The sequence below is a fragment of the Serinus canaria genome, chromosome 3 (genome assembly GCF_022539315.1).
Source record: "Serinus canaria isolate serCan28SL12 chromosome 3, serCan2020, whole genome shotgun sequence".
In the NCBI taxonomy this organism is placed as follows: Eukaryota; Metazoa; Chordata; class Aves; order Passeriformes; family Fringillidae; genus Serinus; species Serinus canaria.
Genome location: NC_066316.1, coordinates 81,085,201 through 81,103,032, shown reverse-complemented (window position 1 = coordinate 81,103,032; position 17,832 = coordinate 81,085,201). Strand labels below are relative to the sequence as shown.

Genomic DNA, 17,832 nt, shown 5'->3' with positions numbered 1-17,832 from the left:
AGCAGTCTCAAGAAGAGACCTGCCCTGATTTTCTTGCTTCAGAAATAAATGTTTATGTGAAATAACATATAAATTTGACCTTCAATGGGTTTTGATTATCTTTTATTGTGTTAATCTAATCAAAATACTAGTAGCACTATTATCAGGACAAGCTAATTTCTACAGCTGAATATGTAGCCAAATATTTATTTTAGTTGGATTTCAAGAGGTAGATAAGCATACTGTGCATTTAAGCAATAATAATTTAAGCCTTCTCTTTTTCTTTTCTCTCACTGTCTCTTTTAGAATTTTTTTAGTAAGTCAGCAAATTATATCAAACAGCCTCAAGAATCTATGTGATAGCAGAACATTTTACATCACTTACCCTGCTGGGCGAGTAGCCATATCTAACAAAATGCTTTTCCATTCCCTTCGCTTAAATTGCCAGATTCGTGCTGTTCCATCACGGCTTCCACTCACAAATCTAACAAAAGGGGGAAAAAGTTACTCAGAGATCAAAGGCAGATCTGTACAGAAAAGACACCTGAAAATTCAAGTCCCAGACATTAGAATTCAAAACTAGAATTCATACTAGAAGGTATGATTAAGAAGTCCAAACAGTGTCAGAATGCGGTACATGTGGTTTGAGGTTAAAAACACTTCCCATGCCAGCAAAAAAATTGAAGGCCTCTAAAAAGTCAAATCTCTTTTCCTGTCTTGAGCCCCTTTCAAACTAACTGTTCTATGACCTTTGGTTCACCTTGCCGAGTTATGACACTGCACTGGCAGAGGGACACCACAACCAATGAACATTTCAAGGGACAGACCCTATAACACCAGGTCAAGAGGAAAGCCCTGCCAGTAGAAGTACAGACATGATTTAAAGCAAAACCTATTCCCAGTAAGTTAGCATTGTATAAAGAGTAAGTATTATGATATTTATATGAACAAGTGTTTGCCAGCCTGAGTTTCTCTCCCATGCTTTTTGTCCCCATTTTAGAGGTTCAGGGGTAGGAAGAGGAGAAAGAGGTGGGTGAAGCTTGGTTTACAACTATTTGTATCATGATAAAAGTATAGATTAAAAAAACAAATAAGTAAAGTGTCAGATGCTTCATAATAAACCAAACTATTTTCTTGAGCATCCTTCATATCCAACATCCAGAACTAAAGTGAAATATTAAAAAAAGCATTAGGCTAGCTAAACAAAACATTGTTAGATCTAGTTTAATTATTTCCCTGTATGCAGCAGTCACTTAACTGAAAAAAGATTTACACATTAAAATATATCTAAAAGTACATGTATTTGATTTGTGAATATATATATACATACACACATTTTTCTCAGAAAGTAGTTTCAAGTATTTTTATACCCAGAATTTTAGCAAATTCAAAATACTTCAATCATTACAATGAAAACAACTATGAAACTAAGGAGTACGATTAAAAAGAAACAGTGAGACTCCAATAGTTATCAACAATTTTACTGGATGAAACTCAAAATAAAACTTTTTTTTTTAATAACTCTGTCTGGAAACTGGTATTTAAAAATGTCTACAAGGTCAAAAAGCTAGCTCTGAATAATGTGCTTACCTGCTACTACTATTAGAAAACTGAATGCTGTCAACTTTGTCCTATATAAAAAAAGAGCAGAAAAAGAAAAAAGAAATCAAATTTCTCCAAGTTATCCCCTTTTATCCAAATCATTACTATAATCAAGTACATATGTAATTTTAAAAAATGTATTTACAGTATGAAACTCCAACTCTGATATCTTCTCTGGCTGACCTGATCCAAAGAAATAAACCCTAATGATGTGATCTGTACTCCCAGTGGCCAAAAACATTCCACCTGAGAAAAACAAACAGATAAGTCTTAAAAAAAGGGCAATCTACTGTTATTACAGTATTTTCAAAGGGATGTAACATCAAATATTTCAATTTACTCTCTGAAATTTATAGCTGTATCTCATTTCAACTATGCCTGTAACTGACCTTTAAGTCAAAACAAGATTTAGAAACTCCAAAGTTTAACTGGAGATGAACTACCTCACATTTGCTGTCAGTAAATATGCATCAGCAGATGTATCCAAAAGATTAGGTAACTAGACTAATTTGCTTGCAGCTAAGCCCTTAGAAGCCTCCCTCTTAAAAAAAAATCAAACAGAACTAGAGCTCCAGTACATTTTGATATTTTATCCAATTATTTATGTAGCATTCTTCAGTTACCAGCTCTAGAATCAATGAAACCCAGACCGTGAGAACTCTGTAATCAGCCCCTTCTTGTACAAATCCCCACATATTACACCTCAGATAAATCTGACTCTTCTAATTATTCTGCAAAAAAGGTATATATCTAGCCTGTTCTGAAAAGATTTGCAGACACAAGAGACTTAATTACAACATTTCATGTTTAACTGTTTCTAGAAATTTCTGCAGCAGAAAGTATTAATGCATAAATTCTGAATTTCTATTTTAAATATTTGGGGTCTTTTAACAGCCACTTAAACGCAAATCCATCTTATTTAAAAGAAATATGCTACAGTAACTGTACTGAACTTTATTTTACACTTCAAATTACTTCCTACACAGATACAAGGAAAGGAGGAAAAAAGAAGTTGTTTACCAGCACTAAAAGAAGAACAGATCATTTGGACTCCAGGCCGAGGACGTTCTGTAAACTTCGTTGGCCTTGGACTACAAATAAAGAAAGGAAAAAAAAAAAAAAACCAAAAAACAGTTAAATAATTTCCCAATTTCCTTGTTTCAAGAAACAAGTCAGTATCTTAGAAATAAAGGACAGAAGGATAAAATTAAATATGAAGGAACAGATGGCTGCCCATTTATAAACAATTTTGTGTGACTATGTTTCATGATCTGATCTTTAGGAAACTAAGACATCCAGATGGACTAAATAATCCATGCATCAACAAGAGTTGTAGCATAACTTAAATCCCATTGCCTTCTGATATTGCTATACATAACACTCTCCTGAAGTTATCAGCAAGGCAGAACAGAGCCAGCTTCCCATGATGTTCAGTTTTAAACAGCTGGGTGCACTGGTTTTCTCCTGGGGCATAGGCTTGCTTTTACAAGAGAGAAACAGAGCTGGGTGCTTTATACAGACAAGGATATCAAAGAAATTTAAATAAATTTGGAGTTTTTCACAGTACTAGAATATAAGAGTTTATTCAAATGACATATATCCTTGTAGGCTAGTTTCAAACAGTACCGAAAATGTCAGGACAAAGACTGAAGACATTTTGTAAGAGATTTTATTTTATGGCCCTCACTTTTCTCTTGGCATTTCAGAATCTGATGTGCAAGCAAAACTAAAGCTTCAGTGAACCTGGCACTTTAAGGATGTGTAAAACCAAAACAAATCAGATCAAGTTCTTCAATCATTATTTCAATTCTGTTCATGCACTACAGCAACCTCAAACCAGTAGGTGGTCTTGCACAGTATGCCATCTGCAATCTTCCCTCAAAGAATTAACTTACGAGAGAACAGCAGCACTACACCCACGAGTGTCATCACTAAAGATTTGCTCCAGCATAAAAGAATGCATATTCAGAACTTATCCAAAATGTTCTCTTTTAAAATCAAAATGGCCTGTATAATTCATTTCACCTGAAGGCAGATGCATGAAAGATTTTTCTCCACTAATCAGTTATTGCTATCTCAAAAAAGTAATAGGCATTAAACCTTGGTGATTTTTATGCATAAAACAAAGTAACAAACATCAGCAGTACCAGCTAAGAACTCTTTCTCCAAATTATCCATTCACTATAGGCTGTTTCTGTGGCCTTTCCTGCAGGAGTTTTAAGGTAACTCCATGCAGATTTGTGACAAGAAAACTTCACAGCATACACTAAACAAGGCAAAGATCTTTCCTACAAAACAGTTGAAATGCTCCTTAACTGATATACTAACAAGAACTATCAAACACTTGAATATGCAGTTTACATAATCTGGAACAAATGTAAATAGATACTTGGCTGTTATTTTCTTTCACTGTTGTTTGTGAACTCTGCATTTGGCATTAGGACAGCTACAAAATAGAGAAAGCATGCATTTACATTCTAGTTCAGATAACCAATTTAAATTCTCAAACTTGTGTCTCTCCAGTGTGTGATATTTTAGGCATTAGGAAACAAGAGATTTCAGCACTCTTCTACAATAGGGCAGATTGCAAAACGAGTTGGGCAATCAGTATTTTTGTGAAGTGTGGAAAGGGGACAAAAGCTGGTTCTCTCCAGGACAGTGTTTGACTTTAAATATATTTTCAATGTATTTATTAAGTGTTTTATTAGTTTATTAATGTAACCTGCAGACTAGCCTAATTCTGGTCATGTAGTAGTTAAAGCAAGACTCCTCCACAGATGTGAAGATGTGTGATATAACCTCTCTAACTTAAGTCTTCGTTCACGAGTTAATGAAAAAGGTTCAGCATATCCCAGTTCTGATTTATTATCAGCCCCTTTAACATCAAGTGCCTTCTGCATAAGAAAGCAAATGGGAAATATCACATCACTCTGATGATAATTGAGAAATCAGTGTCCTGTCCAAAACAGAAATGTCAAAATCAGCATGTGTTTTTCCTGAGTTTTTTTTTACCTCTTTTTAAAATTATGGGAGAATAAATAGATAAGAAAAGCAGTACAGCAAGCTCCTCTTTTCAAATCTGTGAGACGGTTCTGCTGCCTTGCTCATATGGTCTGTCAGTAACAGGCTAACACTGGAAACTTGTGATGCAAACAGGTGGCAGAAGAAAAATGAAACTCAGTGTCTTCCTCTGAAAGGATATATAGGCAAATATTTCATAGTGCAACTAATTTAACCGTGATGCACTGACCAGTTGTAATAATTCTCCCTTAAACTTGAATGAAGCACAAGATTATTCAGTTTTGCCATTCCTCCCTACTGCAAACTGATGCAGGATTCAACTCCTGTGTTTACTATCACCACCCAGAATAGTAAAAGAAGACTAAACCCAGGGTAAGACTTGATTGCCTAAATTTTCAGTTTTCAATCTTGTTTGGGCTACATTCTGTGAATTCCTTGCCTGCAGCAACAACCAGTCTTCCCCTGTTTGGAAACTGAATTAATCTACCTGGAATGTTACTGTTTTTAGATATACATGTTAGCTTCCTGGTCATAAATCTCCAAGGAAAGAAGAGGAGCACGCAGGTGCCCCTGCAACACTAAAGAACATGCATCCACACTAGTCACAGAATCATGTGAACAAGGTTGCTCACTTTCCTTTGAACAACCTGAGAATTTTGTGGTCAGCTGCACCAATGTCTCTTTCATCCTATGACACTAAATCTATTGTAATGTGTCCTTTTGTAATTCATCAAAACAAAGAGGTTACTAACATCTCCAGACTGAGCCATATGTCTGACCCAAACACAGAACATGCCTCAATTAACAAGGCCATAAAAAATAGACCAACATGGGAAGCTCCTAATTTCAGACATACTATTAATAAAATAATATTAACTGCAGCAGAGCTGTAGGCAAAGGTGAGTTACAAGATTTTTGCAATCTGAGAATGAAACAGAATAAACACAGAAAGTACACCTCTGTGTAGTTAAGAACAAAACTGATTATTTTTAATTTGAGAGCACACTGAACACAATACCAACTCAGCCTTTCCCATATTCCATGAAAAATTCCAGCAAAGTACTAATGGCACTGCCAATCATCTTGAAATGACAATCAACCACACAATCACCATGAGGCTGCCCCTCACCAGGTGCACCAGGTTATTTGAGTAGTGTTGAGTACAAAAAGCAGGCATGGAATATTTAGATTTTTTTTTCTTTAAAGTAGCTAAAATTTCAAGACTTTACCACCCATCCCCATTTGAAGCATTGGATAATTTAGTAACACACTTTCATCACTGATAGCAATTGCATCCTTGTAGAGCAGGCTGCAGTCAAGCTCAGGAGGGACATGAACTCAAGTTCTGACTTAAGCATGTTACAGCATCTTTCACCTGAACTCTAAGTCTTGCTTGAAAGCTCCAACTTCTCCTTCCTGGGGTGGGAGTTGTACTAGAACCAAGATACAGGGCAGCAAGCTCAGAGGCTGAACCACCATGGTAAGATCTTACTGTCCCTGCCAGCTTTCCTTCTCTTCAGAAATATTGAACAGAAGCAAACCTGTATTTTTTACTATACAAATAAATGGAAGGACAAACTTCCCACCTTACCAGTGATACTCTCTTCCAGATGGCCTACACATTATATTTTTTTAATGTAACTTCAAAAGAGGCCTTATGACAAAAATTAACAGGCATCTTTCTTTCTCTTGATGCTCTTATATTGCTGGTAATTGTTTTCCCCAGGACATGACTGAATGGATGTAGAGTGAACCTGCCACACTTCTGCAGCTCTGGAAGGAGAACCACATCCAAGTATGTAAGAAGTGCAATCACCTCATTGAAAACTGTTCTGACAATATACACTCATTGCTGAGCTGGACTGGCCATGCCATGCAGCCTTCTTGTGGAAAATTACACTGGATTTCAAGTTTCTAGTAAAATTTATTTTGGTTTACTAGAATAATCATGATAAGCACAGTAGAAAAGTTTACAATTTCCCTGAACTAGCATACTGTTCAATTCAGAAAATTAAGACTTGTCTGTGTGTCCAACTGTTATGATATCACAAATGGCATACAGTTACACTATGGTCCCAAAAGACACACCTGTTTCTTATTTAGACATTTTTATCAAGTTTTAGTTTGAATTAAAAACCATCAATTACTTCAAATATATTACAGCTCTACTAAGCTTAAACACAGACCTAAAAGAAGAAAAAGCACACAGTGATGCCTTTTAATATCTTCATATAATGCATAATGCCCTGTGGCAAGGAATTTTGTAACTCAGTTGCACGTTTTGTAAAGAACCATCTTCTTCCACTTTGAAGACTGATGCTTTCATTTGATACCTTCTAGAACCATAAGGGCCCACAAGCAATTCCTCATTATATTCCCTCTTCAACACACTCACGACTGTACATTACTCATCTTCATGTATTCATTTTTTTACCAGACTGAAGAAACACAGACTAATGACTTCCTCTCTCTTCTCAAACCCAACATAAAAAGTATTTCCAAAACAGAAGGTAAGAGCAGTAGAAAAATTCCAGTCTCAAAATTTAATCTGCACTCTGTTGTTAAGCAACAGAAGTCACTGGCATGACTTAGGTTACCAAACCACTTCCTTGCAGTGCTGCACACGACATCTCAACTGATCTGTTTTCTCTATACTCCTGTCTAATCACATCTGTTAAAATGACTTCTACATGAAAGCATTCCGCAAATATCTTCTCTTCTTTTAATATTTGTTGAGCACATCACTAACAACTTTTATTCTACAATTATTTATCACTATGGGAGAATCCCAAACCATAATCAGTACCAATTTTCTTCCTCTCTAAGTTTTATCGCAAGACAAATCTCATCCAACCCCATGATTCATTCAAACCTTCACAATTTCTAAATATTCATCTCCCAGCTTATATATTATACTCTACCTAACACTCAAGGATTCACTATTTTCTAATGACAGAATTAGTTTCAAAAATCAACTCCATGGACTAAAGCTTTACTTAGGAAAAGGAGAAAAGAAAGAAAAGAAAAATATAAAAGAAAAAAACATGTGGCTTCAAAACATTTACCAATCAGAGAGACTAAAATTTCATCTTGTCAACAAGAGCTCAGACTTAGGGAGCCTTAAGAAAAACAATGTGGTGGCAACTCCTTTCCTTCACACAAAAATAAGCATGTAAGCTATCTCCTCCTGTCCTTGTAAAAAGGCGAGTCTTAATTTGATTACAGCATGCACTAGGCAACGGAGGACTAAGAACGTGAGATGCAGCTTCATTTACAGTACCAAAAGAAAGACAAAACATCCAGGGAACATCAAAATAGTTAAGGCCCCAACAACTAGAAAAGTACCTATGCAAGTGTGCCTGCAAGCTCTGCATAACCTCAGCACACTGGAAGAAAAAGATTCTAGCAGCAATTACCACAATGACAAGGATATTGAACATACCTGCGAGGAGCATATATCCATAAGAACACATCCCATCATCAAAGCTAAATCACTGATGATTACTAAAACAACTATTTCCAATTTTAAGCTGTAGGTTTTAGCGATAAAGGACAATAAAGAGCAAAGAATATTTGAAAGCTGCTGAGCAAGTTGATTAAAAAAAACTATGTATGACGGTCCTGACAACATTTTTAGTATCTTTGAAGGCAGAAACTTCAGGCACAACTTCAGCCATCAGTAATGGCTGCCCAAGAATTCTGCCTTGTCATGTTACTGCCAAGAGCAGCTATGAAAATACAGGTAAGAAAACAACAAACATTAAAAATATCCTATCCTGATTTATACTAGGGCATTACTGTCTCCTTTAAAAGTGGGTTTTGCAGTCTAAATTGCAATAATTTTATCAACATTATTTTAATTTCATTTGAAATTGTGATGACATCAGAATAATGGTGTGCCAACTTTGGCATTATATTAAACAAAAAACCCCAACAGTAGACTTATTTTTTAAATTAACAGATATACATTGTCACTCCACAATCATCAGTTTAGTTTTTGAGAGGTAAACAGCAAGCTATAGCTACATCAGAAATAGATCATACCCAACAATCATTTACTGAAGTAGTCAATGACAAGCTTGGCTTAGTCAATTTTTTCTCCATATTTGTACATCATTCTTCATTACATAAACAGAAGTAGCAATAAATAAAATAGCAACTAACTTTATTTTAAGGGTGCCGGCATCCCACAGCCAAAAGCATATAGTTCCATCTGCCCCGGTTGAAGATAAGTATCTCTTTGAGCCACTGCATAGTGGAGAGAACTGGGAAAAGGAGGAAGAAAAAAGAAAAGTTTTCCTGTTAATTTGTTCTAGATGTGCTAAGGAATTCCACAATTCATGTCAACGAAAAAAAAAGTGAAGCATCAAACCATACTTAAGGGAAACTGATTGGAATGAACACCAAAACAACAAAATGCTGCTCTCATAACAAAATGTCACTCCCTCCAGAACTCCAGACCAACCCTTCTGGTTTACTTGCCAAAGCACTCCAGGTTCCTCCTCCCTCCCCACCGTAACTCATGTAAACAAAACCACAGTACTCCCAGCGACTGCAGTTTTTACTCAATGCACCTGTGCTCAGAATCACAGCCTGCAAAGAAATGGTACTTCAAAACAGCTGCCCACGTGTCATGCAATTTTTTTGAACAAGGATTATGTGTGGGATTCTTCAAAGGTCAGGCATTTTGACAATAAACGTGTTTTTTCACAATGCATACCATGAAAATTCCTTCTCACTTCAAGCTTACTTTCCAGGCATGCATTTTTATTACACTGAACATTCTCATGACTCATTTTTGCAAAGCAAAAACCTACCTGCAATGACGTTATAGATGCACTGTGGCCCTGCAGGACTGCTAAGGGTGCGCAAGTTCGAAGGCACCAAACTCGGATCATTTTATCACAGCTTCCAGCAGCTATCATGGTGTTTTCATAGTTTACTGCCATATCAGATATTTCAGCTGCATGCCCTCTCAGGGTAGCCAACAACCTTCCATCATCGGTTGCCCAGATTTTGACAAGGCAATCATCTGACCCCTAGAAGTAAGGTAGAAATAATTTCAACCACACCATTGGCTGTTTTGATGCTAGAGTTAGCACAGTGAAGCGAAAAACAGAACTAGTGACATGCAGATACTGCCACCCATGCTTTTAACAGTTTTCCACACTGCACTCAAAACACAAGTTTACATTGATTCTCAACAGTACATACAAATCATGATGCATTTAGAATACAGATCACAAATCCTACAGCATGTTGGTTTATGCTTCAGTAAGACATTTCTTCCAAAAATCTAGCACAAACTGAAGAAGCTGTTGCAAGACATTAAAATAAAGATTTACATTAAAAGTGAAAGTTAACTATAAACTGGTGTAGTCTATCATTTATACCCATGTATGTTCCTTATCTTCCTAGTTTCATCATCATCATACTTACCACAACATGTAAGGTAAAGAGCATTTATGAACAGCTATTCCATTATCAGGTCAAACTACTACAAACCTGCTTAAATATTCACATTCACATAAACATCAAAATGCAACCAACTCAAGAGGTTTCATCAATATGTTCATATTTAACTAAAGTTTTGCTGGTCTTCCCACGCAATTCTAATAGCTACTAGCCTGTATACAACAAATTCCCAGCCCTAACAAAAACTTTAGAACTTATTCCTTCATTTTTTCTCGCATTTCTGTGCTTTCCTGAAAGTCTGAGCATCTGCACTGCACCATGGCTCAATAATATGACATTTGAACACTGCACACACACTAACAGACAAGGGTTATTGTAAACATTTAATTAAATCACTTAGGTTTAGAAGCAATACAAAGTTAGGTTTTAATATCCAGAGCACTGATGCGCTACTGGACACACACAGGTGCTACAAGTTACAATGTGACACCACCCTTATAAAATTTCACCAGTGTTTTCTGTTCCATTTACTTACAGTGCCTTTGCACATTCACCACTGTAATCTGGCAGTTGCACTTTAGAAACAGCAGAAGGCATGGCAATACTATCATCTACCTTATATAAAATAGAACCAGGTCTCCTAGGCAAAGGAAATAGTTACAGAAGCTTGTTCATAATTATATTTTTTGCCTCTTGGGTGAGAAGAGCAATGATATAGCCTATACTATTTCTACCTATGCATAAAACTTCCATGCTGAGATTCTGTGGAACACATTTGCCTTTTTTAACTGCTAGATTGCCACAGTGCCAGACCAGGGAACAAAACCAGAGTCTGAGTTACAGCAATGAGCAGAGGACAGAATCATAGAATTTTTGAGGTGAGAAGATGCTTTGGTCTAGTCCAAACTCCCTGCTCAAGTAGGGTCTGCTAGAACATGATGCTGTATCCACAACTCAGATTTTGTTATCTTCTGGGCATCTACTGAAGGCACCCTCTTGCTCTGTCACCCAGGTCCCTAAATGAAGCATGAGGGAGTACCAGTCTCAGTACCAAACCCTGTGGTACACCACAAGTGACTGGCCTCCAGCTGGATGTTGTGCTGCTAATCACAACCCTTCAAACCTGAAAATGCCCAAAAATGACAGTCTCACAGTCCACACATCTAACCTGTACATCATCAGTTTGTCAGTAAGGATGTTACAACTATCTGAAAGATAGTATCTCATAGATAGAACTGCTCATACAGTTCTGTTATCATATGAAACTAGAGCATGAAGAAGCTTGCATATTCTTCTCAAAATGCAACCACCAAAAAACCCAAGAAGCTGAGACAGAAGGGTATGTGTGCTTCCTGGCGTGTAAAGCTGCAAATAAGAGCCTCACTGCTCAAGAGAGACCTGAAAGTAGGAGGAGGGAATGGAAGACCCAACACTACCAACACTAGAAAAGGCAGAAATCAGTTACAGACAAAGATGTAAAATGGTCAGGAAGGAAAAAAAAAAATAGTGGTGGCACCTAATACCACCTGGAGGGTCCCCAGAGGTCTTTTTAGTAGCAGCAAACCACAGCAAGAAGAACAGCATAAAACAGGCCTGCTCCCTGCCAGCTGGCTATATTGTCGCTACAGAGGCACATGTACATCTCCACTGCAGAGAAAAAATACTGTCAGCCAAGTCTCAACAATGAAAAGGGAAAAATAAGGCAGGAGGAAAGGAAAACAAAAGAGAAAACACCTAAGGTAAAACTGTAAATTCTGTAGCACCTTGGCAAGACATCAGTATTAGAGTTCAAACAAATTCATGTATTATATCTGATCTGAATGGGACAATCCACAACTCTTAAAACACTGTTGCAATTCTACTAGCAAGGGTATTTGGCTTACACTGCAGCTCATGTTTCCAAGGTTATATCCACAACTGTTACAAATTATACACCTATTAAAAAGCGTCTGTCAAAAGTGAATCCTTAAACAACTTCAGCACCGAGAGAGAATTGATGATTGCATTACCAAGGTATGGAGTAAAATTGGTTCATTTTCCTACCATTACACACACTTGTGGGATGAAGTGAAACTGCCAAGCAACACACAAATTAATCTTGGGTTGGAAATCTCACACAGACTATTACACAAAGCTGTTTATTATTCCCTAGAAAGAACAATCTCGACAGAGACAGGAAAATAAAGGTGAGGAGAAAAGGAGGTTTTTGCAGTCAGAAATTTAAGTAGTGCAGGAACTAGAGAAGACAGTATTTGTTTTGTAGATGGGTTCTGCAAGTCATGCTTTTCAGTAGAAGCAGAACACAAAGTTTCTACAAGCTGCAAAGGGGTAGCCGCCTCACCACAGTCTTCCCAACAGGTTGCACAGGTATATCTATCCCAGCACCTGAAACACCTCCTCCTCCTCGTCCTTCTTCCCTCATGATAGGGTCCGGCAGGACTGTTTCTCTCATGTATTTCACTCCTCTCTCCCAGCTGCAGCCACCCTGGGATTTTTCTCCTCCTTCTTAAATACATTATTCCAGTGGCACTACCACCATCACTGATGTGCTGAGCCTTGGCCAGCAGTGGCTCTGTCTTGGAGCTGGCTGGCATTGGCTCTGCCGGACATGGAGGAAGCTTGCAGCAACTTCTCACAGAAGCCCACCCAGCACCACAACCTTGCTATATGAACACAATAAAGACCAACTAAGTTAGTAAAGAAAAATGTACGTTGTCCCATTTCCACTGTCTTTAGGCAAAATAGAAGTAACGTCTTTCTAGCAAGGACAACATCTCCCAGATGACTATGACTCAAAAATGTGCTGAGAACACCTTCTCTTTTCCTTCTAATTTGAAACAGAACATGAACAAAGCTTGAATTTAGAGGCTTTCAATCCTTCAGATGTCAGGTGAAAGGAAACAATTATGATGCAGTTTCCAAAACCAACTACAAATCTAAAACAACTCAACTAACCAACATCTCACTGAAGGTTGTGGAGTAAAAATGCAAGGCAAGAACAATTCCTTGCTGGTGCACACAAATTTACATACCACACTAGAGACTTTAGTAGTTGCAGTGGTCTAGATTGAAAAGAACTGGCACCATTTCATTATGCACAATTAAAACACAATAGTTCATGACTGTTTATCCACTGACTGTATGAGGCCAGCTAGAGCAACTTGGATTTTAACGAAATGTGGAATACAACCATTTGCCAACAACCACTTAAACATCTACATGAAGAACACTGGATTTGCCTAAAAGTGTAGAGATAAGAAGTTCAGTCCTAGGCCCTCCAAAATGAGAATTCAGCAACCATAATTAATATCTATGGCCACTTTATTTAACACCTGAAGTAATCATGACATAAACTGGGAACTTTCTTTCAAGCAATTAGACCAGGACACCAGTCAGCAAAGGAATACCCAGGAAAACTCTGGGGCTGCAGAAACATATTGCCCCTCACCATCTCCCAATTTTATTTCAGGTTGTTCTACTTCTCTCTCTGAAAAGTTGGCTCTGTTACAGCCAAGAGAATTCTCTCATTAAATCTTTAATGCATTCTGCCATGTCATATACAAAATAAACCCACAACACAGAGCCCATTTCCTGGCAAGTAAATCATGTATAAACCACAGGACATAAGATTTTAATGCCTGTGATTTAGCTTGGTGACAAAAACAAAATAAATATGAAAATTAGTCTCTTCTATGCCTGAAGTAACAAGCGAACAAATAAATAGGTCTGTTCAGAACACTGCAAGGTGTCCCATTCCTTCAACCACACATTTCTCCATGGGACAAAGCAAGATATATGTGGGCAAAAGGGGAAATCATATTTACAATTTGAAAGAATTTTAAAAGTTAGGACTGCAAGGCAAAATAGAAAATCTGAACTGTACTCCTATCAGCATGTTCAAGCTATCTTAACTGAGATTAAAAGAACACAATCAAGCTCCTGAATGCACACGGGTATCAATTACATCCAGTGTTTGTAGGAAGGCAATAAATGCAGCCAAAGCATCCTGGACTGGCATGAAGTGTGTTTATGAAATCTTTGTCTCTGATGAAACTGACTGCTTACCAAGAAATTTAAATATTACACTGACATTTATGTGATTTTATAAATCCCATCCCTTCGGAAACCTGCAATTTCAACACTGATTTCAGACATCTGTCTAGAATTAATGACTTAACGACAACAATAAAAAGCAAATAGTTAAAAATACTAAAAACACTAGTATTTAAAAAAAGTTCCTAGGATTTCATAAAGACAATTTGTTGTGAACCAACATTTGTTACAACACACCATGTGATTGTTCTCTAACTTCCTAATTAATTCTGTGGTGGCAATTCCTTGTTTTGCTTGTTTTTCCTAGAGAAAACAAAGCCAGAAGAAAGAACTTATTCAGGGTAAATCCTTTCCACTGAAAATGAAGAGTTTTCTCAATGAACTACACAGATCAGCAACCACCATCACATCTCTAGTGTTCAGATACATACACCAAAACTATTTTAGTGTGCAAACCAGCATGGCTATTAAAAAGCAAATACGAGAGGAACAGTAGCAAAGGACTTATTCTGCTTTTCACATTCATCACCAGTGTATCTATCCTATATTCAGGTTTTGGAAACAATTAGGAGACATATTATGTGTACTTAAAAATTAAAAGAATCTACAAAAATAAAGATTTTATACTCACAGTAAATATTCGCCTGCCAGTCCGATCAAAAGTTACGCAGTATACAGAAGATAAGTGTCCTAAAATTCGCTTGTGCATCTTCATATGTTGATAGACTGCAGTTGGAACAAGGCGTTCAAGTCTGTATTTTCCATTTAGTTTTCTTGAAAACAGGGTATCCACTACCAAATGGGCAAAGAAAAAGAAGTGACACATTTATATCGCATTCATAAATTAAAATACTTGAAAGGGAAGGAAAATTAATTTTAACACTGGACCACCTGTGCATATGAACAGCTTACTATAGCAATTTTCATTTTGTCCTAGTTAGAGAAAAATACATACAAAAGTAGCCTTATGATATAGACAGGGAAAAAGTATTGAACTGCAAGGCATAGTACAAATTTGCAATATAACTTCCAACTTGAAGTTGAAGCCCAAATTCAGGAGCACTGAGGCAGCTTCCATGAAGGAGTAACATACCTCAAATATAAAAAGTGTAAAAGCTTCCACATAGCTATTAACTGAAGGTCAGCACACATTCAAATCTTCTCCAAGGCAACCTGCTTCTTAAGGCCTGCTCAAACATTTACCAATCACTTGTAAGGCTGTTCATTTTTCAAGAATTCTGCTACCCCCTACAGCTAAACAAACACACACACACAAAACCACCAAAGAAAAATTTACAAATGAATTTACCAAAACTTACAGAAATTTTTGATTTTGACTAACAAAACTTTGTTTCAAAGAACTCGGTGATATTTTTCAAGTTTAAAAGATAACAAGTTCCAAGAACAAGAATTCAGTTTAACAAAATGGTAATCTTTCATCAAGAATGTCAGAGAAGAAAATTAAGCTCACTGAAATTAATTTTAAACTGCTATTCATGCAATAACAAAGCAACAAAGTATAATACTTCTCTGCATGGATACATAAACATTAGTCACACTCCATATCCTTATCAGACCAAAGAATGGCAATGGTGATACATTTTATAATCTACAGAATTGTGACAAGGCACCTAATATAACACTCACACACTGAACGGTGTTGGACAACTTAAAAAAATTTGGAAGGGACCACAGTCAGTCATCCAATCTAACCCCCCTGCTCAAGCAGTGTCATCCCAGAGCACATGGCACAGGACTGCACCTAGACATTTCTTGAATGTCTCCAGTGAGGGAGACTCCACAACCTCTCTGGACAACCTGTTCCAATGCATAGTCACAGCAGGGAAGAAGTTCTTCCTCGGATTCAGGTTGAAGCTTCTGTGCATCAGTTTCTACCTGATCTCTCTTGTCCTATTGCTCAGCACCACTGAGAAGAGTCTGGCTTCTTTCTCTTGGCACCCCCCCCTTCTGATACAAACAGACATTGATATGGTCACCTTGCAGTTGTTGCTTCTCAAAGATGAGCCGGCCTAGCTCTCTCAGCCTGTCATATTTATCTCAGAGAGAGACACTCAGTCCCTTAATCATCCTCATAGCCCTCCACTGGACCCACTCCAAGACCTCTATGTCTCTCTTGTGCTGACAATCCCAGAACTAGACACAGCACTCCAGATTGACTTCACCAGGGTTGAGTAGATCACTTCCCTTGACCTGCTGGAAATGGTCCTCTTAAGGCATCCCTAAATGCCACTGGCCTTTCTGGTCACAAGGGCACTGCTGGCTCATGGACAACTTGCTCCCTAGTAGCAACTGCAAAAGAGCTATAAACCCCTCACACTGCTCAGGTTTGGCCCATACCAACATAACAGTGGTTCATAAGCTAGCACAGGTCAAACTACATCAGATATGCCAATTTTTACAGTGGGATTGTAGCAACTCTGTAAGAACCACAAGCTTCTTGTGTTATAGCCAAGTGCCAAGTTCATTAGCCTCTGGCCCTAATTCAAGGAATTTTTCCTAGCACAAGAAGCTCTGTGAAGAAGTGGAATTATTTGCTGTAGAGCAAAGCACTTTTAGTCAAGGAGCAATTGCTGTCTTAAATCTCTACTGCTTGTTCACCCTTCCTTCATACGAGAAAAAGATGCAGTTGCGTTTGCTTTATGACAAACTCTTCCCTTGCCAGCAGTCTACTGCAGAACAGCAGGGAACCAAGATTAATTTAGGCAGAAGATAAATCTAGTTTTGGTATCTGACAAATCATCCTATGTTTCAGAAAAAAAATTCTATACAAAAAAAAAATCACACACACACACAAAAAAAAAAAACCAAAAAAGTACACACACACAATAGAGGCAGAATAAAGGTCTTGGTCCCAACAAAGTGAGTTTACACAATAATCCCAACCCACACAGAAATTACTTTTTGTCTACTTTTAATATAAGATGGATATGGTTGATGGATATCCCAATGCCTCCAAATGAAACAACAGCTTGCAAAAACTGAAAAATCTTAACTAAAAGTTTAATTTGTAGAGATGTCTCTCTACAAATGAAACAAAACTGCAGGGAGACTTTGGAATAGAACAACAAATGATTTTACACAAGAATGCAATTTTTAATATACACCTGAATTTATAAAAAACTTCAGAAGTACTTGAGATCAACTTCAAGCTTGAGAAGGTTTATGGGAGTGAGCGGTTCGGTTTTGGAGAGGTTTTTGGTAACACTGGTGAAGATAATTTTAGCAGAACACAAGCCAGTATTTCTAAGAATGTTCTCACTGATGCCAATCACCAATGGGCAACTTGCTACTAGTTCACATATCCCTGGGAAACTCAACAGGTGAAACAACCCATATTCAGTATCTATCAACCTACCAGAGAATATAAAAGGGAATAACTGTGACACTAGAAACAATACTGGAATCCGTCTTACTCTTCAGCCTTGATCAAAACTTAAAACATGCAAAAAACTGATTGAAAATAAGACTAAGTGAATTAAAAAGCAATCTGACATGAAAAAAACCCTCCACAGTATTATGAACTTACATTCTCTGGGAAGAATTTTTATACCAAATTCATGCAATTAGCAGAGGGGAGGGGAAGAATCAATCTCCCACAGGTTTAAGCACCATCCACAAGCACGTAACTGTTAAGACTTCCCAAACTGGGGGGTATCTTCTGGTTATTTAAAATGGAATTCTTACATCCACCACTCCTTTTCAATATCCCTTTCATTTAACTACCTCTATATTTACTCTTAT

General features: G+C 37.3%; 1 protein-coding gene across 3 annotated transcripts in view; it reads right to left on the bottom strand.

Moving 5' to 3' along the window:
• PHIP (pleckstrin homology domain interacting protein) overlaps positions 1 to 17,832 on the bottom strand; it is a 108,197-nt gene that overhangs the window by 70,923 nt on the left and 19,442 nt on the right. For all 3 annotated transcript variants that reach the window (XM_030235558.2, XM_050971934.1, XM_050971933.1), the window contains exons 7-13: positions 14,702 to 14,862; positions 9,420 to 9,641; positions 8,767 to 8,867; positions 2,602 to 2,672; positions 1,727 to 1,827; positions 1,570 to 1,610; positions 365 to 463 (exon numbers count right to left, since the gene is read on the bottom strand). In XM_030235558.2, the coding sequence (XP_030091418.2) occupies positions 365 to 463; positions 1,570 to 1,610; positions 1,727 to 1,827; positions 2,602 to 2,672; positions 8,767 to 8,867; positions 9,420 to 9,641; positions 14,702 to 14,862 (796 nt within the window). The remainder of the gene's footprint in view (positions 1 to 364; positions 464 to 1,569; positions 1,611 to 1,726; positions 1,828 to 2,601; positions 2,673 to 8,766; positions 8,868 to 9,419; positions 9,642 to 14,701; positions 14,863 to 17,832) is intronic.